The sequence below is a fragment of the Entelurus aequoreus genome, linkage group LG06 (genome assembly GCF_033978785.1).
Source record: "Entelurus aequoreus isolate RoL-2023_Sb linkage group LG06, RoL_Eaeq_v1.1, whole genome shotgun sequence".
Classification (NCBI taxonomy): Eukaryota; Metazoa; Chordata; class Actinopteri; order Syngnathiformes; family Syngnathidae; genus Entelurus; species Entelurus aequoreus.
Genome location: NC_084736.1, coordinates 32,021,165 through 32,045,219, shown reverse-complemented (window position 1 = coordinate 32,045,219; position 24,055 = coordinate 32,021,165). Strand labels below are relative to the sequence as shown.

Genomic DNA, 24,055 nt, shown 5'->3' with positions numbered 1-24,055 from the left:
ACGCTTTAGTAAGTAAGAATTGTTTTAGTTACGTTGTAAAACTTAGAAACATTGCTTGCAGTCATGATTGAGGAATCCGTACAAGTAGAAATGCTATGGACGATAAACATTTTTTAAATTTTCCAGTGATACTGTATGTCTCTGATTTATTTTGTACAATTTTCCATTTTGTCTATTTGTGCATTCTCATTTTTTAAGTTGTTCTTGATTTATTGTTACCACAGCTGTGACTATTTAAGTGCATCACTTCCTGTTGAAAATTGCACCCTGACGAAGATATTTTCCAAACCGGTTTGTGCCTGCGCAGTTTACATTAAAATTATTAGAAGGACACAAGTGTTGCTGGCCTTGCTTTTTCTTTAAGTACACTTTTTGCCGTGCACCTCTTTTTTTTGGTTTTATTAGGTTTTTTGGAGAGTGCGTGTTTTTCCTGTATTTTGTACGTTGTAAAACTTAGAAACGTTGCTTGGAGTCATGATTGAAGAATCCGTACGAGTAGAAATGCTACGAACGATTAAAAGACAGAACGCCATTTCTACTTCCGGTTCGAAGCTTCAGACAGCAGGAAACACTCTGTGAGCGAACTTGTTCAAAAGATGGCACCATAGCACAAACAATAACACACCGTTTCAGTGTACCGTATTTTTCGGACTATAAGTCGCAGTTTTTTTCATAGTTTGGCCGGGGGTGCGACTTATACTCAGGAGCGACTTATGTGTGAAATTAACACATTACCGTAAAATATCAAATGATATTATTTAGCTCATTCACGTAAGAGACTAGACGTATAAGATTTCATGGGATTTAGCGATTAGGAGTGACAGATTGTTTGGTAAACGTATAGCATGTTCTATATGTTATAGTTATTTGAATGACTCTTACCATAATATGTTATGTTAACATACCAGGCACGTTGTCAGTTGGTTATTTGTGCGTCATATAACGTACACTTATTCAGCTTGTTGTTCACTATTCTTTATTTATTTTAAATTGCCTTTCAAATGTCTATTCTTGGTGTTGGGTTTTATCAAATAAATTTCCCCCAAAAATGCGACTTATACTCCAGTGTGACATATATGTTTTTTCCCTTCTTTATTATGCATTTTCGGCCGGTGCGACTTATACTCCAAAAAATACGGTAATTGCTTTGTTTAAAAAAAAAAATTAAAAAAAATATTTGTGCGAAGTAAAATACTTAAATTAGCTGTAAGCTGCGGGGTCCAAAGCGCAGGAAAAAAATTGCGACTTACAGTCTGGAATTTATGGTATTTATTCCCCTATTCTTTCGTAAGCCTATCCAGACTGACAATTTGTTCATCCTCGCCCGTTTTTTTCATGGCCAGTCAGACGCAGTATGGGAACTGCAGACAGGAGTGGCTTTAATTGACTAATAATTGACTCCCAACACTTTGATCTCTATTTATAAACCAACCAATGTTTGTGTTTACAGTTTCTTCTCATGAATATGTTGTCCTTCCACAGCGAGACTCTCCTGATGACTGCATGAAAAGTGGGGCAGGAATGGTGCAGGACAAGCGCATGGACTCCATGGGAGATTTTAATGGCATGATGGCCAAGATCCCCGGGTCTCAACACCAGCTCCCCAAAGAGTCCACCATGGATCGCAGCTCCTATTATGACAAGGTAAAACAGACAAAGACCTGTGAGGAATTGTTCCAAAGAATGGGTATCAAGAGAGATTCCATCATTGTTGGACATGTTTCCTGCTAGCACTTCACTGCGCCCCCCTGTGGCTGATCTAACACACTACTCCACCCATTTTTCTTTCAAGCAGATTTATTTTTTGTACTTAGAAATTCATCCTCTCGTTCTCTTACGAAAAGCTTTTGGTTTTTGTTTGGGCTGGGCGATACGGCTGAAAACTGTATCACGATACCAGTGTTTAATATAAATAATTATTGATATTTTTAATGACTTATGGAAAATAAGGAGAAAAATATATCAAATGTAACATTTTATTTGAAATGCACCAGAATATAAGCCACACCCTCTAAATTTTAGAAGTCAAAATCTATATTTCCCATATATTAGCCACAACGGCCTATAAGATATATACGTTGAGAAATTAGTTATTTACTAGAGGTGGGAATCTTTGGGCACCTCGCGTGTTACAGCGTGGATCGTTTCCCCAAGATGCAGACGGAACTCCGGAAGCAGCGTGTAGGTAGGAAAAAATTTTTATTTTCATAAATCTGGCAAGAAAACAGGAACAGAAAAGCGTCCCGATTGCACGGGAAGCTAGGGTAGAGCTAAGCACAGGAACGAGAAGCTAGGATAACCGAGTGTGGCGAAAGGCAGGAATAAATAGCTCCCTAAATATTGTCTGGGAGCAGGTGAGCGTCCCAAACACTAATCAGAGGCAGGTGAAAATAATCAGCACCCATGGCAACCAAGAAACACAAACCCAGGGGTGCTGAAACAGAACTAAGGGAGTTTTAGACTAAAACAAAACATGATCCGGGCAACGGATCATCACATCACAAGTCCATTACGATTACGATTCAGGAGCTACAATTTGATTAAAATTGGATTATTGATGCATCTTTAATGTGTATTGATGCAGCTTTACATTTTTTTTTCGTTTCTCTAAATAAGTGTTAATTCTCGTTACATTTATAAAATTAATGGAAATGTGTGTAACCCTGAACATAAGTTCCCTAAAATAAAGGAGCTTGTCGCATCTCTCAGAGAGGTGGATCGCTGCAGTCAGACGCATTTTAGAACGGCCTGCATTACTTTTTTAACAATAAATACATCGATTATTGACGTTTACTAGTCCGAACTGCGTTGCATCTAAAAATCAATTATTTTCCCCACCTCTATTTACATAGAAATATTTTCTAAATGTTTATTTACATACTTAATTGTTTCCAAATGGTGTCTGTAAGACACAGTAAAACGGCTGATCAATCAAAACAGAAGTCATTGTCATGGACCCACTAGCTGCGCAAGCTAGCTCTCCAATCATCTAAACAGACTCAATAACTCCATGGTGATGTTTTGGTGAATTTACTGAGGAATTTGTGAAACTGAAACAATACAAAAAGAATGCCATTTTAAGTTAATAATAGTAACACAGACTCAAAGCGTTTTGACACTATTTCCCCATTCACACACACACACACACACACATTCACACACTGATGGCGGGAGCTGCCATGCAAGGTGCTAACCACGACCCGTCAGGAGCAAGGGTGAAGTGTCTTGCTCAAGGACACGACGGACGTGACTCGGCTGATAGAAGCTGGGGATCGAACCAGGAACCCTCAGGTTGTTAGCACGGCCACTCTCCCATGTACAATTATGCATGAAAACACTCCTACAGACATCACACTTTAGACACTTTAGTAAGTAAGAATTGTTTTAGTTAAATGTGTTATACTTGTATAGCGCTTTTCTACCTTCAAGGTACTCAAAGCGCTTTGACAGTATTTCCACATTCACCCATTCACACATACATTCACACACTGATGGCGGGAGCTGCCATGCAAGGCGCTAACCAGCACCCATCAGGAGCAAGGGTGAAGTGTCTTGACCAAGGACACAACGGACGTGACTCGGATGGTAGAAGGTGGGGATTGAACCCCAGTAACCAGCAACCCTCCGATTGCTGGCACGGCCACTCTACCAACTTCGCCACGCCGTTATATTGTATTTGCAGTAAGCAAACTCGTCCAAAAGATGGCGCCATAGCACAAACAATAACACCTATTCAGAGTGTTTGCTTGTGTTTTTTCTAACTATTTTATTGCCGGCGTCAGCGAAGAAAAAGCCATAAATTAGCCGCACCGTTTTATAAGCTGCAGGGTTCGAAGCCTAGGAAAAAGGAATTTACTGTAATTTTCCTGTGATTATAATACCTCAGCTATCAAGGCAGAAAGGAACTGTCAACACAAGCATAGAAAACACTCAATGTAAACAAAATAGTAAAATCACATTGAACACTTAACAATAAACTCTTAAAAATAAGGAATATGTAAGAGATGCTTCATAAAGTATAAGAAAATAGTGCAAAGTGTGAAAATGTAAACATAGAGAAACCTGAAAACTACTTTCTGCAGCTTTAGTGCCAGGATGTTCCGTCTGTGTAACATTAATTTGCCCTGTGATTTAACTATGGAAATATATTTCTGTTATTCAGTAATTATTTAAATATTATGATTATATCAATAATTATTGACATTTGTTATGACCTATGGAAAATCTGGAGCAGGAGGATAATATATTTTATTTTGAAATATAACCATCTTCTGATTATAATCCCTCAGCTATTTTAACAGTAATCTCTTAAAAATAAGGAATATGTAAGAAATGCTTCATAAAGTGTAAGAAAATAGTGCAAAGTGTGAAAATGTAAACATAGAGAAACCTGAGAACTATTTTTTGCAGGTTTAGTGGCAGGAAGTTACAGCTGTGCTCTAAAGGGTGAGCTAAGGTGGTGTGGTATTAGCGCTCTTGCCTTGCATCATTTACAGACCACATTGGTCTGACTACGGTCCCTTTGAAAACATCCAAAAACTGTCCAGGTGAATTTTCCTCTTATCTACAATTTCTTAATTTTGACTTTCTCTTCTTACTCCATGCAGAGAATCAAGCAAACTTGATAGTTGATACTGTTACCTGACAGGCTGTTATCTGCGATCACTTCCTACATTGCTTGTTTTTTTTCTTTGATTACGATATCGATTACATATCTATTGCGATATATATTCATATATTCATATGGTTTTATCGCCCAGCCTCAGTTTTTGCTATGTCAGCGTTAATGCTTTGCTGCTCTTCCACTCATTGCTGCTTGCTTGACACTCACCTTGGTCCTACAAGATTTTAGCTTGAAAGTCTCCACCCCGCTCCTTAACGACTTTCTCCCCCCGTTCCCCTGCTCCCACTTTACCCACTGTGCTTGCCGTCCGTCTGCTGTGCACCTGGCCTTGCTTCTGCAGCTGTCGGTTTCCCTCCCTGCTTCTGACCAGCACTGCTCCAGTCAGAGCATGAGCATTTCCCCTTCCAACTGTGCTCAGCTTGCCCCATGTCACCACTCTGGGACATCTCCTGCCCACTCTAGTCCTGGTGTTTCTCGGCAGGTGAGTGTGGGCGATGTCTCGTATGTCTGCCATGTTAACACAACTTTTACTCATGCAAACTACCGTATTTTCCCAACTATACAGCCCACCGGTATTTAAGCCGCACTAAATGTGAGAAGAAAAAATAATTTTCCATACATTATCTGCACCGGACTATAAGCCACAGATATATATGTTGTGAAATAAGTTTACACAAAATTATTTTGTTAATATCTATTTTCATACCTTAATTGTTTCCAAACGGTGTCTGTAACACGGCAGAAAAACGGCTGATCAGACAAAACACAAGTCATGGTCATGGACCCACTAGCTGCACAAGCTCACTCTCCAATCAGCTAAACAGACTCAATAACTCCATGGTGATGTTTTGGTGAATTTACTAAACTGAAAGAATGCCATTGTAAGTTAATAATACTAACACAAACACTCGTAAATGTATTAGCATATTTGCTAACGACGCAGGCACGTACAAATATGCATGAAAACACTCCTACAGACATCACACATGGGACGCTTTAGTAAGTATGAGTTGTCTTAGTTATATTATAAAACTTACAAACGTTGCTTGGATTGTTGAATGAAGAATCCATACGAGTAAACATGCCACGGACGGCTAGAAGACAGAACGGCACTCGTACTTCCGGTTGAAACCTTAGTCTACTTGAAAGTCTGGAATTTACAGAAAATTCAGTTCTGTTGTAACAGACACTCGTTAATGTGTTAGCATATTAGCTAATGTTAACAACGCTAGCTTCATTACATTATGATAGCACGTACAAATATGCATAAAAACACTCCTACAGACATCACACATGGGACGCTTTAGTAAATAAGAGTTATTTTAGTTATATTGTAAAAGTTACAGACGTTGCTTAGAGTCATGAATGAAGAATCCATACGAGTAGAAACGCTGTGGACGGTTTTATTTTTAGTTCAAGGCAGGGCTTGGCGATATGGACCAAAGCTGATATCTCAGTATTTTTAGGTTGCATCACGGTACACAATATATAACTGTATTTTAAACCAAGTTTTTAGTTGTAACACCACAAAACTGTTACTACAGGTGTTCTCAAATTACTTTTTAAAAATAATTAAAGTGATGAGTTACTTAACCACAAAAGTAATGTATTTGTTCATGTAATTACTTTTTATTACATGTAATTACTAGGGAAAGTAATTAATGCGTTTCTTAAAAAAAACTTTAATAATGTCATACAGTTGAGAGTTTGTATCTTTTATTTGTATTTGTTAGCTTTAGCAGTTTGCACTGCAGCGGCTGATGGTCGGCTCTTCTGTTGAATCTATTCACCAGCTTGTGTTACCTCTGGTTAATAAAAAAGGAACCGGAGCTACGGTGCAAGCACGTCGGCTGTGCGCAAAGGTGTGATATCTGAGCATTAGCTAATATGCTAGCACCTCTACTGCGAACGACCATAACAAAGGCACATCAAAAGATGGCGGTATTGTCTCAAATATCGAAAGCTTTCTAAAAAAAAAAAGGGAAGTACATTTTCAACCCGCAACACCTGCAGTGAGTGAACTCGTCCAAAAGATGGTGCCATAGCACAAAGAATAACACACCTTTTCAGTGTCTCTGCTTGAGTTCAATGGAAACTATTAAACAGAAAACATAATGGCCGTCAGCGAGGAAAAATTCATAAATTAGCCGCGCTCTTTTATAAGCCACAGGGTTCAAAGCGTTGGACAAAAGTAGTGGTTTATAGTTCAGAATTCAGGGTTATAACTGTGTGTTTTCTTTTATTTGAAAGCATGTAATGTTTTGTTACTGTGCTTATTTAATTTGCTTTATTTACTCACTATTTTGAACTTGGTTTCTTTAGTTGTTAGTAGAGATGCTTGGTTAAAAGTAATTATACTTTTAATCGAAATAGGCCCTAGTATGAAATCATTTAATTATCAGAGGATTAGTGTTTGGGCGACACCAGCCCAAAGGAAGTATTTCACGATGAATAACGAGATGTTTAGTTTCCACTGTTTTTTGGAGTTGTTTTCTGTTATGACAAAGTCTTCTTCCTGTTTTGTGTGCCTAGAATGTAAACTCAATGTTGGGTAGCAGCAGCTTAGCACAAGGTCGTGGTGGACTGCACTCACAGCTCCCGCATCCTAACTACCGTAACCAAGTGCCTCCTCCCATCCTCCCCCCTCAGGTATACCACCCATAAGCCCTGAAATCTAGTGGCCTTTCTTACCATACCAAGATAGATTACAGACTTAAAGGGGAACTGCACTTTCATTCACAATCCTTATCTAAGACAAGAACACATATTTTAATTATTTCCATGCATTCTAAATCATAAATAAATGTTAGCAAAAGTCAACTAACAATGGAGCCAAGGGGAGTCGCTCTATTTCCCCTATAAAACACTCTTTAAAAACATCAATTGCCTCCAATATTCATAACTTGTAATATTTACTTTTTTGGCTAATAATAATTTCACAGACACATCACAACATTTGCTATTCCCTGCAACAACAAACACTAAGCATCATGTAGCAGTATTGCTAAATGCTGAGCAAACTATAAACATAATAAAACAATCACTAACTGTACAATGTCTGCTCTCACTGGGATAAAGACTGATGGGATGTTTATATCTTCCCCTTTATATCAACAATTCATCATAATCCTCACAAAGGGTTAGAAAGACTAGCGTCTTTTCGTGTCTTTCTGGCCATCTCCGGGTCTAAGTTGGATGTCAAAGTGGACCAACTTGTGGGTTTATGTCCACAACCTTCTTCTATCCAGGTGAGAGACATGATTTATAATCTAGAGTTAACTTTCACCAACTCAGAGGCGATGCAGCAGCTCAATATCTCAATATAGCAGCATAAGCTAATTAGCTCTCTGTGACAATGTGCCGCTAAAAATTGTTTGTCTGCGTTAGCACTTATAATAACAACATTGCTAATATTCAGGTTACAACATGTAAATGGGGTGTTGTTGGCACTTTTTGGATGTACACTGCATCCGGAAAGGATAACATTTTATGTTACAGCCTTGTTCTAAAATGGAATAAATTCATTTTTGCCCTCAAAATTCTCCACACAATACCCCATAATGACAATCTCCAAAGGTTTTATTTTGCAAAAGTATTACAACTAAAAAAAGTTTAAAAAAATCACCTGTACACACGTTTTCACAGCCTTTGTTCAATACTTTGTTGGCAGCGATTACAGCCTTGGAGGAATGGGCAAAACTGCCCAAAGATAGGCGTGCTAAGCTACTGGCATCATATTCAAAAACACTGGAATTGCTGCCAAAGGTGCATCAAGTATGGAGCAAAGGTTGTCAATACTTACCTACATTTTAATCAATTTGCCAAACATAAAAAAAAATATTTTTTCACATTCTCATTATGGGGTATTTTGTGTAGAATTTTCAGGTCAAAAATGTATGTATTCCATTTTGGAATAAGGCTGTAACACACATGTGAAAAATTCAAGGCCCGGGGGCCAAATCTTGCCCGCCACATTATTTTATGTGGTCCATGAAAGCCTGGAAATAATAAGCGTTAATAAAATGCTTAATCTTATCTCACTAAATATATTTGTTCTTTCCCTTTTGACATAAAAAATCATGTACTGCATGCAATTGCATATTTTTTTATAATGCAATGTTATCAAAATATTATATTATCCTGTATTCAAAAAATATTTTTTGTTAAAATAAAGATAAATACCATACTTATGATTTTAAAACAAATTATCAATCAAATTGCAGACTGTAAAATCGACAATAGATTTTACGGTTAAATTCCGCCGACTGAGTTTTTTAGCATAAAATCTGCTTTGGTACTGGTTTTTTCCATATATAGTAAGACACTGTAAAATCTTGTTGTTTTAATGTTTTTTTGTTTGTTTTTTAATGTAAACAAAAAAAGGCAGCTCTGTTGCTTGAATTTTACCATTAAAAACTGGTATTGTTTCTCCATTCCATTTATTCAATTTTTTATATGCTGTAAAAAACCCACTGCTTTCACTGTAAAATTCTGGTGACTGAGCTGCCAGTTTTTAAAGTAAATGTAAAATTATTTTTTTTGCAGTTTATGTAAAAAATATATTGTTAATGTATTATATTAACGTACATGTATATTCTTATATACATGTACGTTCTTATATTCTGCAGTGTAACATAACAAACATGTAGGATGCGGATCAGGACTTCATGGGGAATAGTGTTCACCCATGATCTTCATTTTTAGCTACTTGCAGACTTAAAATGCATAGAAAATAAAAACATGTCTCATATAAGGATTGGTAATGAGAGGTGTAGTTCCCCTTGTGACGCTGCTACTGGCTCAAGATGAGAACTAAAAGTAAACACGCATGTTCTCAGGTGCCTCCATCCCTGCTGAAATACCCAGGAGGCAATGGAGCCCTCAACCCTCTGCTCGGCCCTCAGCAGGTTGCTGTGCTCAACCAACTCTCCCAACTCAACCAACTCAACCAACTCAGCCAGCTGTCTCAGCTCAACCAGCTGCAGGTAATTACCAAAGGATGAAAACATTTAGATTGTGTGCTCATTTACATTTTCCCTGTGCAGCGTCTTCTCCTCCAGCAGCAGCAGCAGCAGCAGCAGCAGCAGCAGCAGCAGCAGCAGCAGCAGAAGGCTCAGAGCCAGAGAGTCATGCCTGTGGGACGACCGCCTGAACAGGTTTGCTTTTCTCCACTCAATATACCAACTTTCCCGGACGATGTAAGCCACACCCACTAAATTTTAGAACACTTTTTTTCCATATATTGGCCGCAGCAGACTATAAGCCTCAGATAGGAGTATACATTTACACTGAAATGTTTACTTACATACCTTAATTGTTTCCAAAGGGTGTCTGTAACACGGCAGTAAAACGGCTGATAAAACAAAACAGAAGTCATGGTCATGGACCCACTAGCTGCGCAAGCTAGCTCTCCAATCAGCTAAACAGACTCAATAACTCCAGGGTGACGTTTTGGTGAATATACTGAGGAATTTGTGAAAGTGAAACAATACAAAAAGAATGCCATTGTAAGTTAATAACACTAACACAGACACTCGTAAACGTGTTAGCATGTTAGTTCATGTAAACAATGCTTTTTAGCATGTACAAATATGCATGAAAACACTCGCTTTAGTAAGTAAGAATTGATTTATTTATATTGTAAAACTTAAACGTTTTCTTGGAGTGATAAATGAAGAATCCCTATGAGCAGAAGTGCTATGAACGGATAGAAGACGGAGCGGCACTTCTACTTCCGGTCCAAAGCTTTGTCCACATGAAAGTCTGGAATTTACAGAAATGTAAAGAACAATAGCAATTTGAAAAATTTAAATTAATTTTTTTGGGTGGTAACTTATACACTCGTAAACGTGTGCAAATATGCATGAAAACTCTCCTACAGACATCACACATGGTACGCTTTAGTAAGTAAGAATTGTTGTAGTTATATTGTAAAACTTACAAACGTTGCTTTGAGTGATGAATGAAGAATCCCTACGAGTAGCAACGCTATGATGACTGGAAAACAGAACGGCACTTCTAATTGCGGTTCAAAGCTTTAAACGGTAAGAAACACTTTTAGGCATTCACCCAGCAGCACCTGCAGTGAGCGAACTCGTCCACAAGAGGACCCCATTGCACAAACAATGTCTTTGCATGTGTTTAATGAAAACTATTTACATTAAAATCCATAAATTAGCATCACCGTTTGCTAAGCCAGAGGATTCAAAGCGTAGGAAAAAGTAGCGGTTTACAATGAAGTATTAGGGTGTATTTTCTTAATGTTCTGCATCTACTTTTCAGATGCGTCCTATTGGTTCATCTCCATCCATGATGCAGCCACCACGACACCTGGACCCTTCTCTGCTGAAACAGTCCCCGGCCCTGAAACCGTACCTGGAGAACTACTTGCCCCACAACAGTCCTGACCTGCAGAAGGATGCTTCCTCTCTCGGATCCTTCAGCAACTTCCCTTTAAGTATGTATGAAATATGTCAATGATACAACTGTAATGTCATGGCCTCCACTCCTTCCCCAGGCTTGAACTCTAACCTGAATGTATCCCTGGACTTGGGTGTTGGTACTACTGCTGGTGGAGCTTTGGGCTACAAAGAGCCACCCCAGTCCAGAATGAAGAAACTGTGGGTCGCTGACCCTCTGGAGCAGAACAGCAAATCTGGTACGCAACTCTCTGACTCTACATGATGTAGGACTCCAGCACCCTACTTAAATGAAACTGCTTCTAAAAGTATCTTGTTGTTGTGCAATACTAACATATTCAAAGTATACAGTAGACTGTCACTAGTAGCTAGCTGGGAACTAGCGCCTTCATCGCTAGCAGAAAACTGCCGTGTTAATCGCTAACTGACAATTGGTGCACTAATCGCTAGCTGAAAATTTCCGCACTCATCGCTATCTGAAAATTGCAGCACACATCGCTAGCTGTCAATGGCGCGCCGATCGCTAGCTGACAACTGCCGCACTCATTGCTAGCTGACAATTGGCGCACTCATTGCTAGCTGACAATTGGCGCACTCATTGCTAGCTGACAATTGGCGCACTCATCGCTAGCTGACAATTGGCGCACTCATTGCTAGCTGACAATTGGCACAGTCATCGCTAGCTGACAGTTGGCGCCGTCATCACTAGCTGACAGTAGGCGCCGTCATCGCTAGCTGACAATTTACGCCGTCATCGCTAGCTGACAATTGGCGCAGTCATCGCTAGCTGACATTTGGCGGCACTCATCGCAAGCTGACAATTGGCGCGCTAATCTCTAGCTGAAAACTGATGTGCCAATCGGCGCCAAGTATCGCTGCACTCTTTGCTACCTGACAACTAGCGGGTTAACTGCAACCGTGCTAATTGCTGGCTGAGTGTTGGCACATTCCTCGCTAGCTGAAAACTGCAGTGGTAATTGCCAGCTGACAACTGGCGCACTTAACGCTCGCTGACAACTAGCGCACTAATCGCTAGCTGAAAACTGCAGTGTTAATCGCCAGCTGACAATTGGCGCACTCATCGCTAGCTTACAATTGTTAAAGTACCAATGATTGTCACACACACACTAGGTGTGGCGAAATTATTCTCTGCATTTCACCCATCACCCTTGATCACCCCCTGGGAGGTGAGGGGAGCAGTGGGCAGCAGCGGTGGCCGCGCCCGGGAATCATTTTTGGCGCACTTACCGCTCGCTGTCAATGGCACGTTAATCGCTAGCTGACAACGGGCGCACTAATCTGATGTGCCAATCGGAGCTAACGATTGCTGCTCTCCTTGCTAGCTGACAACTGGCGTGTTAATGGCGACTTGACAACTAGCGGGTTAACTGCTTGCGTGCTAATTGCTAGCTGACTGTTGGCACACTCACACTAGCTGGCAACTCCGGATCTAATCGCTAGCTGAAAACTGGTGTGTTAATCAGAGCTAACAATCGAATAGTTTTCTGCCTAAAAGCATTTTGGGCTTCATTCTGCTCCTTGACCATTCTGCTCTTTTCCGGTTTTATCCCACAGGTGCTATTTCGTCAGGCATGCGTCTGGAGGACTCCTTTTATGACTTCCTGTCCCCCGGCCCGCCCCCCTTAAGTCCCGCCGGCCAATCAATGGGCTCGGTGGGTGACGGCTGGCCGCCCCGTGCCAACTCCCCCCTCCCCCACGGAAACACAGTCACCTGGCCCCCAGGTAGGAATGCTCGGATATTCCGGCATGCCACAAATAGGTTCTCACGGCTGTGTGTGTGCGCGCAGAATTCCGACCCGGAGAACCTTGGAAAGGTTACCCCAACATTGACCCTGAGACTGACCCTTACGTGACTCCTGGTAGTGTCATCAATAACCTCTCCATCAACACCGTCCGTGACACAGACCACCTCAGGGACAGGAGCAATGGTAGGTCACATCAAAATAAAGACTAGAACTTTATTTTCCTACAACAGAATGAGTTTTCAGTACAACCTGTCCAAGAACAGACATATAGGACAGGAAGACTGGTGGAAGCCATTCAGAGCCTCTTTCGCTGCTGTGGTCTCACTGGGGTGTTTGCCAAGAGGGAGCCCAATTGTAGATACCTAAGGGTTGTTTTGGTTAGGGTGAGCAAACACATTCCAGTTGTCCGTTCTGGCTCTTAAATTGATCATCATTTCGCTTTACAAGATGTTGTCCAGTTTGCGTTTTAGTCCACAAACCACAAAAGTGCCCACAGCGCTGCCATCCTTCAATCATTTGTGGCACCTTTTTGGGTACGGCTGCCAGCATCTTCCAAATTTGTGGATGCATCAGGACAACTCTTACTCCAGAATTTATATAGATGTATGTACCGTATTTTTCGGACTATAAGTCGCAGTTTTTTTCATAGTTTGGCCGGGGGTGCGACTTATACTCTGGAGCGACTTATGTGTGAAATTATTAACACATTACCGTAAAATATCAAATAATATTATTTAGCTCATTCACATAAGAGACGGATTCATCGGATTTAGCGATTAGGAGTGACAGATTGTTTGGTAAACGTATAGCATGTTCTATATGTTATAGTTATTTGAATGACTCTTACCATAATATGTTACGTTAACATACCAGGCACGTTCTCAGTTGGTTATTTATGCGTCATATAACGTACACTTATTCAGCCTGTTGTTCACTATTCTTTATTTATTTTAAATTGCCTTTCAAATGTCTATTCTTGGTGTTGGGTTTTATCAAATAAATTTCCCCCCAAAAATGCGATTTATACTCCAGTGCGACTTATGTTTTTTTCCTTCTTTATTATGCATTTTCGGCCGGTGCGACTTATACTCCGGAGCGATTTATAGTCCGAAAAATACGGTATATATGTACATGTACAGTACAGGCCAAAGTTTTGGACAAATATTCTCCTCATTCAATGTGGTTTCTTTATTTGCATGACTATTTGCATTGTAGATTGTAACTGAAGGCATCAAAACTATGAATGAACACATGTGGAGTTATGTACTATACAAAAAAATGTGAAATAACTGAAAACATGTTTTATATTCTAGTTTCTTCAAAATAGCCACCCTTTGCTCTGATTACTGTTTTGCACACTCTTGGCATTCTCTCGATGAGCTTCAAGAGGTGGTCACCTGAAATTGTTTGGAGCCCCTCGCTCGAAAGAAAATAATGTTTGCTTTGGTGCCCTAAAATATGAGCCCTCCTTTATGGCAACATTTGCCTTGACTTTAAAAAGTTACAAATTTGAGGCCTGCAAATGTCCTGTTATGATTCTGAATATGTAAATGTTTTCAACGTCCTTGACTGAAAGAATCACCAGGCACAAGACCCTCCACTTCTCCCAAGTGTCTATCATGTGTCTAGCAACAAACCTTCCGTCAGGTCTGGCAGCTTCCATCCAAACACAAGCTTGCTGTCTTTCTTTCTTGTCATTGCACAAGTACAACAGAACTTACTTTTCAGCACAAACCCGTTTAAGATTAGACACACATTGTACAAGACTACAGAACAGGAACAGTCCTTACGTCGAAGATCTTGTCAATTTCGTTGAGAGGGGGTTTGATCAATTCCATTGTTTAGCTCTTGGACAAGAGGCAAGACAATGAAGCAAAGCAGGAGAGATAAGAGAAGTGTCTGCCTTGGTTGAGGGCCATACAGAACATGAAATCCATGGCTCATTACCCCTCTGTGTTGCTCAGGGCCATCCTCATCACTGAACACCACGATGCCTTCTAACAGTGCCTGGTCATCCATTCGTGCCTCCAGCCACAGCGGTTCCCTCACCAGTACAGCACAAAGCACTTCAGGTAGCCTTTCTTCTTGGAACTTAGATTTCTACCATTTTTCCTTGGGGTCAAAATTGTTTGTCCTTGCAGCCAGATCCAGTGAGTCTAAGTGGTCTCCCAGCGCTGGTTCTGTGTCTAACTCCTCTCTGGCCCACGAGCTGTGGAAGGTCCCCCTCCCTCCTAAGGCGCTGTCTGTGGCGGCCCCCTCCAGACCGCCACCTGGCCTCACTAGTCAGAAGCCCAGCTCCGCCTCCTCTGGCTGGGATGGCTCCGCCCTGAGGCTGGGTGGGTGGGGCTCCACTGACTCCAACTACGCACCTGGTGAGACACACACACACACACCTTAAATTGCAAATATTAAAATAACACTTCCATTTGTTTTTATTTTTTAGAATTTGTTGTCTGATATAGTTTTTATATAAACATTTTTAATTCATAATCAGTTATTGAATTTGGTTTGTGCTGTATATAGCAGTGTTATTTTAATATTTGAAATAAGTGGCCATCTTATAACTTACACACCAACTGAATAAAGAAGTTTATTTATAGGTAATGAGTAATTGTATTTAACAAAAATCATAATGTGTCAGAAAAGGCAATTCAGCTCGTTAAAGAACGCTTGGCATCAGCTGTCATCGTACAATATCTACCGTTTTTATCATGTCTTCTTAAATGGGAACTGTACAATATACACACTGCAAGTATATATATAATGTAGTAACAGACACCTTCATAGCAATATGTAATATGTATAATATACACACTGCAAGTATATATATAATGTAGTAACAGACGCCTTCATAACAATATGTAATATGTACAATACACACACTGCAAGTATATATATAATGTAGTAACCGACACCTTTATAACAATATGTAATATGTTGTATATACACACTGCATGTATATATATAATGTAGTAACATACACCTGCATAACAATATGTAATATGTACAATATACACACTGCAAGTATATATATAATCTAGTAACAGAGTCCTTCGTAACTATGTAATAGGTTTTATATACACACTGCAAGTATATATATATAATGTAGTAACTGACACCTTCATAATATGTAAGAAGTACAATATACACACTGCAAGTATATATATATATATATATATATATATATATATATATATATATATATATATATATATATATATATATATATATACAGTGGGGCAAAAAAGTATTTAGTCAGCCACCCATTGATTGTCAATGGGTGGCTGACTAAATACTTTTTTGCCCCACTGTATATATATATACTTATACTATATATCATTAAGTAAGACTACGTATTATGTTGAAGGGGGCAGGAAAATATAAGATTTTTCTTCTTCCTGCTCCTTCTCAGGCATTGGTGTGTCACCGTATAACTGAATAATTGTGGTATAATTGTCTATCAAAGATGCACATCAATGAAGGAGATAAATAAAAATGAAATGAAATGAAATATATAATGTAGTAACAGACACCTTCATAACAATATGTAATATGTACAATATACACACTGCAAGTATATATAATGTAGTAACAGACACCATAACAATATGTAATATGTACAATATACACTCTGCAAATATATATATAATGTAGTAACGGACACCTTCATAACAATATGTAATATGTACAATATACACACTGCAAGTATATATGTAATGTAGTAACAGACACCTTCATAACAATATGTAATACATACAAAATACACACTGCAGGTAAATATATAATGTAGTAACAGACACCTTGATAACAATATGTAATATGTACAATATACACACTGCCAGTATATATATAATGTAGTAACAGACACCTTCAAACCAGTATGTAATATGTACAATATACACACTACACACACACACACACACACACACATATATATATATATATATATATATATATATATATATATATATATATATATATATATATATATATATATATATATATATATATATATATATATATATATATATAATGTAGTGACAGACATACCAATATGTAATGTTTTATATACACACTGCCAGTATATATATATTGTAGTAACAGACAACTTCATAACAGTATGTAATATGTACATATACACACTGCAAGTATATATATAATGTAGTAACAGACACCTTCATAACAATATGTAATATGTTTTGTATACACACTACAAGTATATATGTAATGTAGTAACAGACACCTTCATAACAATATGTAATATGTTTTATATACACACTACAAGTATATATGTAATGTAGTAACAGACACCTTCATACCAATATGTAATGTTTTGTATACACACTGCAAGTATATATATAATGTAGTAACAGACACCTTCTTAACAATATGTACAATATACACACTGCAAGTATATATATATATATATAATGTAGTATATTTAAATGTATGTATAATTTTTTTTTAGCCTTTTAAAAGAAAATCAAATCATTTTGCAAATTACTTGATGACGTCATGGTGACCACACCCATGGTAAATGGTAAATGGGTCGTACTTGTATAGCGCTCTTTTACCTTTTTTTTAAGGAACTCAAAGCGCTTTGACACTATTTTCCACATTCACCCATTCACACACACACATTCACACACTGATGGCCCATAACCACACCCCCACCGCCACAGGTATCTTGGCAGTTCAGGGGAAACCCTGTACATGGTCGTCCGCTTCTATCAACATGAGCCAAAGAAGTAATTTTTGTGAAAAAACAGTCCTTTTGTTGACATGAGGTGTATCGTCACCTTTGCCATAATCCATACGCACACAGCTGTTCTGAGAAGAAGTATGAAACAGTTTGTTCACTTGTTTTTTCATGACGTGTGTATTTTGTTTTCTAGGTTCCAGTTGGGGCGACAGCAGCAGCTCAGGGAGAACTCAATGGCTTGTTCTGAAAAACCTCACACCTCAGGTACACGCCCCAAAATATGCTGCAACAAAGGATGCATGCGCTTATCCGTCGGACACCGATCAGTATCCGAGGTTTTCCGTGAAAAAGTATGAAATCGGCCTATGCCGATTCATGCCTTTTATGCTGAATACCGTATTTATTTTTGGTCCCCCGGCTGACAGAGGCTTCCTTTGTTTTGATGATTATTAACTAAACTCCAGTTCCTACATGTTTTAGGATGAGGCTGAACATGCACACAGAGTAAGAGATAGCAGGAGCAGACAAGAAGGCATGCTAATCGCTAAACTAGCTTGAAACAACAAAGATTCAAGTGCTTAGTAAAGTTTAGGAAGTGCAGAAAATAATTGGATATTAATAAGAAATGATGGGTAATGTCAACACCAAGGTTAGTATCAATATTTGTATTTTCACAAAATCGTTTTTTGTTGTTAATGTTTACAAACTCAGGGATTAATTCCCTGGACAGAGGACTTTGAGGTCAAAAAGCATAGCATTTAAGGAGTAGTAGATAGTAGTTTTTACTTGTTTAGTTATTGTGTAGGGATGTACCCATCAAAATTTTCGGTCTCAATACAATTGTTTTGGCATCAGATCTGATTTTCGAGTCCTGATCCGATATCTTGACAATAAATTAAAAAACTGAAAAAGGTTTTATAGCAAGTAATAGAGACGATTACTACTCAGGAGCTACAATTCGATTAAAAATCGATTATTGATGCAGCTTTATTTCATGTACATTGATGCAGTTTTACAGTTCATTTCGTTCCACTTTCATGAAGACAAGAATATAAGTTGGTGTATTACCTGATTCCGATGACTTGCATTGATTGGAATCAGACAGTAGTGCTGATAACGTCCACATTGTAAAATGGAGGAGAAAAAAATTCCTCCTTTCTGTCCAATACCACATGAAAGTGGTTGCTTTTTGCCATCTTATTTGTCCAGTTTCCATACTCCTTTTTATACACTTAACAAGAAATACATTGGCGGCAAACTCCGTAGCTTGCTAGCTTGTGCACGCAAGTTTTCTGAGACTCTTATTTTGGTAGCGCAGGCAGGATGAAGCAGCACTTATATTGTGAAGATAGGAACTGTGCAGTCGATCTTCAGAGTTTTGACGGCACGTACGGCGCAAGAGTGTGGAAATAAAAAGTTGTTCTCGCCTTCCTGTCGGTCATTTTTTCTTAATACTGAGCTTGCAGCAGCCAGCTTCATCTCACAAGACCCTCGGGTGCAGTGTGAATGTCAATCAAGTGACGAAAGTTACGTCTTGGTGAAGATTGATGATAGCTCATTTTAGGTCCATTTTTTTAATGGCTGGCTGGCGATCGACGTAATGGGCACCCCTGTGTTAGACTGTCATAGCAAGCAGAAAAGTGTTCAGTTAAATGTGATCGTTATTTGTAATGGTGAGCATCTTCAATAAGACTAAGTGTGGTTTTCCTCCCAGATTGACGGCTCCACTCTGAGGACCCTGTGTATGCAGCACGGCCCTCTGATCACATTCCACCTCAACCTGCCGCACGGTAACGCTGTGGTCTGCTACAGCTCCAAGGATGAGGCTGCCAAGGCCCAAAAGAGCCTGCACATGTAAGAACTTCCCCTCCTGACACATTATCACAGCTGCCTTGAAATCATTGGTTCATTCCTTATTCATGGAACATTTGTAAGTATTTTTCACCTTGTCACACCACTTTAATCCTCAAAAGGTGATGGTGAGTCACTTACAAATGTAACACACATCATTTGAAAAATGTTTTCTCCTTTGCCTGCACAAAAGAGATGAAATGACGCGTATAACAGGGATGCTACTTCTACTCACACTTATACCACCAAAGGAAAGGTGGTTTCCGGTTTTATTTCAAGAAATCAATTACTGAAAGGGACTGTTTGCAAACTTAACGTGTGTTGTAAGCATTAAAACTTTTAGCAGGTAATGACGTAAACTACATCGTACGTAGCATTAGTAGCTTTGTGTGTTGGATAGCTAAGGATAGCAATTTAGCTAACGCTAGTATTGAATGTAAAGTATTTTCGATCACAACATGACTTGTTAGTTGCTTCTTTTGTTTCATGTACGAGACAAGCATGAACACAAAGCTAATTCCTAATAGCGATGAGCAAGTTTTATTCACCATAACGAGTAATTGTGGAAAATATCGACATTTTAAAAACATGTAACATATTTTCCAGACTATAGAGCGCACCGGTATATAAGCCAGACCAACTACATTTTAGAGGGAGGAAATATGTTCCCTATATATTAGCCGCACCGGACTATAAGTCGCAGATGTATACGTTGTGAAATTAGTTATTTACACAGAAATATTTTGTAAATGTTTATTTACATACCTTAATTGTTTCCAAACGGGGTCTGTAACACGGCAGTAAAACGGATGATCAAACAAAACAGAAGTCATTGTCATGGACCCACTAACTGCGGAAGCTTGCTCTCCAATCAGCTAAACAGACTCAATAACTCCACGGTGACGTGAAAGTGAAACAGTACAAAAAGAATGCCATTGTAAGTTAAAAACACTACCAGACACTCGTAAACATGTTAGCATATTAGCTAATGCTAACGACGCTATCTTGATTACATAACGATTATGAAAAAACTCCTACAGACATCGCACATGGAACGCTTTAGTAAGTGAGAATTGTTTTAGTTATATTGTAAAACTTACACACGTTGCTTGGAGTGACGAGTGAAGAATCCATACGAGTTGTAACGCTATGGACGACTAGAAGATGGAACAGCGCATGTATTTGCGGTTCAAAGCTTTAAACCGCAGTAAACACTTGTAGATGTTCACCCAGCAGCACCTGCAGTGAGCAAACTCATCCAAAAGATGGCGCCATAGCACAGAAAATAACACACCAATCAAGTGTCTTTGCACGTGTTTTATGAAAACTATTTGCATTATGGCCATCAGCGAAGAAAAATCCCAAAAATTAGCTGCACCGTTGTCTAAGCCGCAGGGAAAAATCCAAAAAATTAGCTGCACAGTTGTCTTAAGCCGCAGGGTCAAAGCGTACAAAAAAGTCTTGTAGTTTGGAGCTTAGCAGTAGTAAAGAGGTGCCTGAGTAAACGTTGAGGTGTCCTGTGTGCAGGTGTGTTTTGGGGAACACTACTATTCTGGCCAAGTTCGCCAGCGAGGAGGAAATCAACCGTTTCTTTGCACAAGGGCAGTCACTGGCCACACCCTCCTCGGGCTGGCAGGCCATCGGCTCCTCCCACAGCAGACTGGATCAGTCCCACCCCTTCCCCGGCCGCGCCGCCGAGCCCAGCCAATGGAACAGCGGCGAGCTCCACGGCTCCTCCCTGTGGGGCGGGCCCAACTATTCCAGCAGCCTGTGGGGGAACCCCGGCGGCACCGAGGCAGGGCGGCTCAGCAGCCCCTCCCCAATCACGTCCTTCCTCCCGGTGGACCACCTGACAGGCAGCGGCGACGCCATGTGACCGTCATGCGGGTCAGTGGAGAATCCTCAATAATCAGCAAAACGGCGCCGCCGCCGGCTTTCTCGATAGTCAAGCGCGCGCCCTGTGGAAAACAAGTTACGTTTGTCTCTCTGCACATATGTCCACTTTTCTTTAGCCCAAAAACATATCAGTCGAAATACTTGAATCCTGCAGGCCAATTCTATAATGTGAACGGATGGATACTTGCTTCCAGGTAGTGCTCTTTCACACCGAAAAAAGCTTCAATCGAGCTCATTATTATTATATATATATATTTTTGTTTCATTCGTCGTGTTTATTTGAATTCCAATTATTTTATCGTTTTCTCTTTTTTTTTTTGCATTTGTTTGCTGACAATGTTGGAGTATGAGCTTTTTTAACTTTGCACTGAATGTGTTTTTTTCTCAGTATATATATATATATGAATATATATATATATATATAATCTGCAATATAGAGGGAGCAGCCAGTTTTTCCAGTGTAGCTGTTTACTCATGAGGTCCTTACCGTGTGTGTGTGTGTGTGTGTGTGTGTGTGTGCGTGTGTGCGCTCCTCTCTTGCCTTGGCACGCCTACCTTACCGCGTTGTCGTGGAGTTTGAGATCAACAAATACGTTGAAGAAGAAAAGCTGATTTAGGAGGTGATAAAAAAAAAAAAAAGTGACATTAAAAAGAAAAGTATTGCACCGATTATTTTTTTGTTTTCAAACTAAAGAACGTTGAGCCCTGCAGTGCAAAGGACTGTAGCCGCAGCTGGGACTAGCAAGCCCTGCCTACCCTAGTGTAGGGGGCGGGGCCTATCTAGCAAGCCCCTCCCTCACGCCTTGTAGCGGGCGCGGGCGGGAGCAGCACTTTCAGAAGAGGCTTTCAATGTTTTGGAGGTGCCACACTGCAACCTCTTGTTTACAAGACTTAGGAGGCGGAGCGTGTGTTCATTCTTCATTTTCACCACAAGATGGAGTAAAACTGAAAAATGCAAGCAAAAAAAACCTTAAAAAAAAAAAACGTCAAAAAAAGTTTTAAAAATGATAAAATGTTTGAAAAAAAAAAAGCTTCTATAAAAATGTTATCAAGGATGAAGACGATGCTTTGTAACTCTGGGAATTCGGATCAGTGTTTTTTGGCCATGGTTATTTGAATGATTCCTCTTTTGTCTGCTCAATAACCAGCGATGGTTCTCAGGAAATCAAGCCAGTTTTCCCCACCTTCTAGTTGATGAAAAAACACACAAAAAAAAAGTCAAATCCAACTTCTAGCACTGAAAAGCGTGTTTAGGTCTGTAAGTTTCTTTTCTCTGCCAAATAACTGCTTTAAGCTGGAGAAGCTCCACACACTGCTTTCAATATGCTGTCTTTGGAGGGCCCAAGTGTGTGTGTGTGTGTGTGTGTGTGTGTGTGTGTGTGTGTGTGTGTGTGTGTGTGTGTGTGTGTGTGTGTGTGTGTGTGTGTGTGTGTGTGTGTGTGTGTGTGTGTGTGTGTGTGTGTGTGTGTGTGTGTGTGTGTGTGTGTGTGTGTCTTCTACAAACCAAGAGAAAGGTGATCTATGCATACTGTAGCTTCTCCCCGAGAGGCGTTTTTCTTTCTTTTCCTCGAGATGTTTTTAAATGTTCCACTCAGTACAGCGACTTGCTTTTAAGAAATATTTAGCTCTCATTGCCACAAAGTGTTTTGGAAGGAGAAAAAAAAAGGTTGAAGATGTTTTAAGAGTCGTCCACATTTCATTGCCTTGATCCCAGTTGTGTCCGCAGATGTCAAGTGGCTTCTACTTGTTTACAAATATGATTGTATTCTTTACACCCCCCCCATCACGTGTGAATGTACGTCCAACTTTCCGCTTCCGTGGGGCGCTAGGGGGCGGGACTTAAACAGCGTCGGCGAAGCCACGGACCTTAAACACTTGCTGATGTTGTTGTTGACCCCACTGGAGGCTTTTTATTGAACAAAGCGTACGTAGGAAGACACCACCTGTATTAGGCCTGACGCCGTGTGTGTGTGTGTGTGTGTGTGTGTGTGTGTGTGTGTGTGTGTGTGTGTGTGTGTGTGTGTGTGTGTGTGTGTGTGTGTGTCAGTATTCCACCCGCTCTCTACCAAATAGTTGACTTAATTCCACTTTTGTTGAAACACATCTTTTTTCTTACATTGAATCATTCGAACATCTAAACTTAACTGACATGTTGAACTGAGGAGCCTTGGACTTTGCACTTTTTTTAAGTGGCTGTGTGAGCACGGAGCAGGCAGAGTGAGTGAGTGAGTGAGTGAGTGAGTGAGTGAGTGAGTGAGTGAGTGAGTGATAGTGAAGAAGTAGTGTCCTTCCTGTAATGAAGTCCGGTGTACCCGCCTGACAAACATTTGTTCTCCCCTTAGTCCAAATAATCCAATGTTTTGCTTCCAAAGGTGAAGAGAAGTGGTTAGATATAAACACAACACAGCTTGCTACTCACAATTCTATTTCCTTCCCAAATCCATTTGTCAGTCAAACCTATTCTCCTAATGTACTATTTGACATATAAATGATGATAAAAGCTAGTTCGAGCGATATGGCTAAAAACTGTATCACGATATCAGTATTTTTGATCAGTCGGTATCGATAATTATTTATATTTTTTGACTTATGGAAAATAAGAAGCAGGAGAATAATATATTTTATTTTAAAATGTAACTTCCTCTAATTATAATCCCTCATTTATCCAGGCAGAAAGGAAATGTCAACACAAGCATGGAAAACACAAAATAGTAAAATCACATTGAACACTTAATAATCTCTTAAAAATAAGAAATATGAAACAAATGCTTCATAAAGTGTAAGAAAATAGTGCAAA

General features: G+C 39.6%; 1 protein-coding gene across 6 annotated transcripts in view; it reads left to right on the top strand.

The window, feature by feature from the left end:
* The window catches only part of LOC133652122 (trinucleotide repeat-containing gene 6A protein-like), a 98,970-nt gene extending 76,257 nt beyond the window's left edge, over positions 1 to 22,713 (top strand). For 4 of the 6 annotated variants that reach the window (XM_062050529.1, XM_062050527.1, XM_062050528.1 and 1 more), the window contains 14 exons: positions 1,483 to 1,644; positions 4,965 to 5,105; positions 7,157 to 7,273; positions 9,463 to 9,609; positions 9,670 to 9,780; positions 10,907 to 11,081; positions 11,142 to 11,282; positions 12,619 to 12,786; positions 12,852 to 12,992; positions 14,774 to 14,881; positions 14,951 to 15,181; positions 17,705 to 17,775; positions 19,226 to 19,365; positions 20,890 to 22,713. In XM_062050529.1, the coding sequence (XP_061906513.1) occupies positions 1,483 to 1,644; positions 4,965 to 5,105; positions 7,157 to 7,273; positions 9,463 to 9,609; positions 9,670 to 9,780; positions 10,907 to 11,081; positions 11,142 to 11,282; positions 12,619 to 12,786; positions 12,852 to 12,992; positions 14,774 to 14,881; positions 14,951 to 15,181; positions 17,705 to 17,775; positions 19,226 to 19,365; positions 20,890 to 21,238 (2,202 nt within the window). In that variant the 3' untranslated portion in view covers positions 21,239 to 22,713. The remainder of the gene's footprint in view (positions 1 to 1,482; positions 1,645 to 4,964; positions 5,106 to 7,156; positions 7,274 to 9,462; positions 9,610 to 9,669; positions 9,781 to 10,906; positions 11,082 to 11,141; positions 11,283 to 12,618; positions 12,787 to 12,851; positions 12,993 to 14,773; positions 14,882 to 14,950; positions 15,182 to 17,704; positions 17,776 to 19,225; positions 19,366 to 20,889) is intronic. The other 2 variants (XM_062050530.1, XM_062050531.1) reach the window with 2 other exon arrangements.
* The last annotated feature ends 1,342 nt before the right edge of the window (positions 22,714 to 24,055 follow it).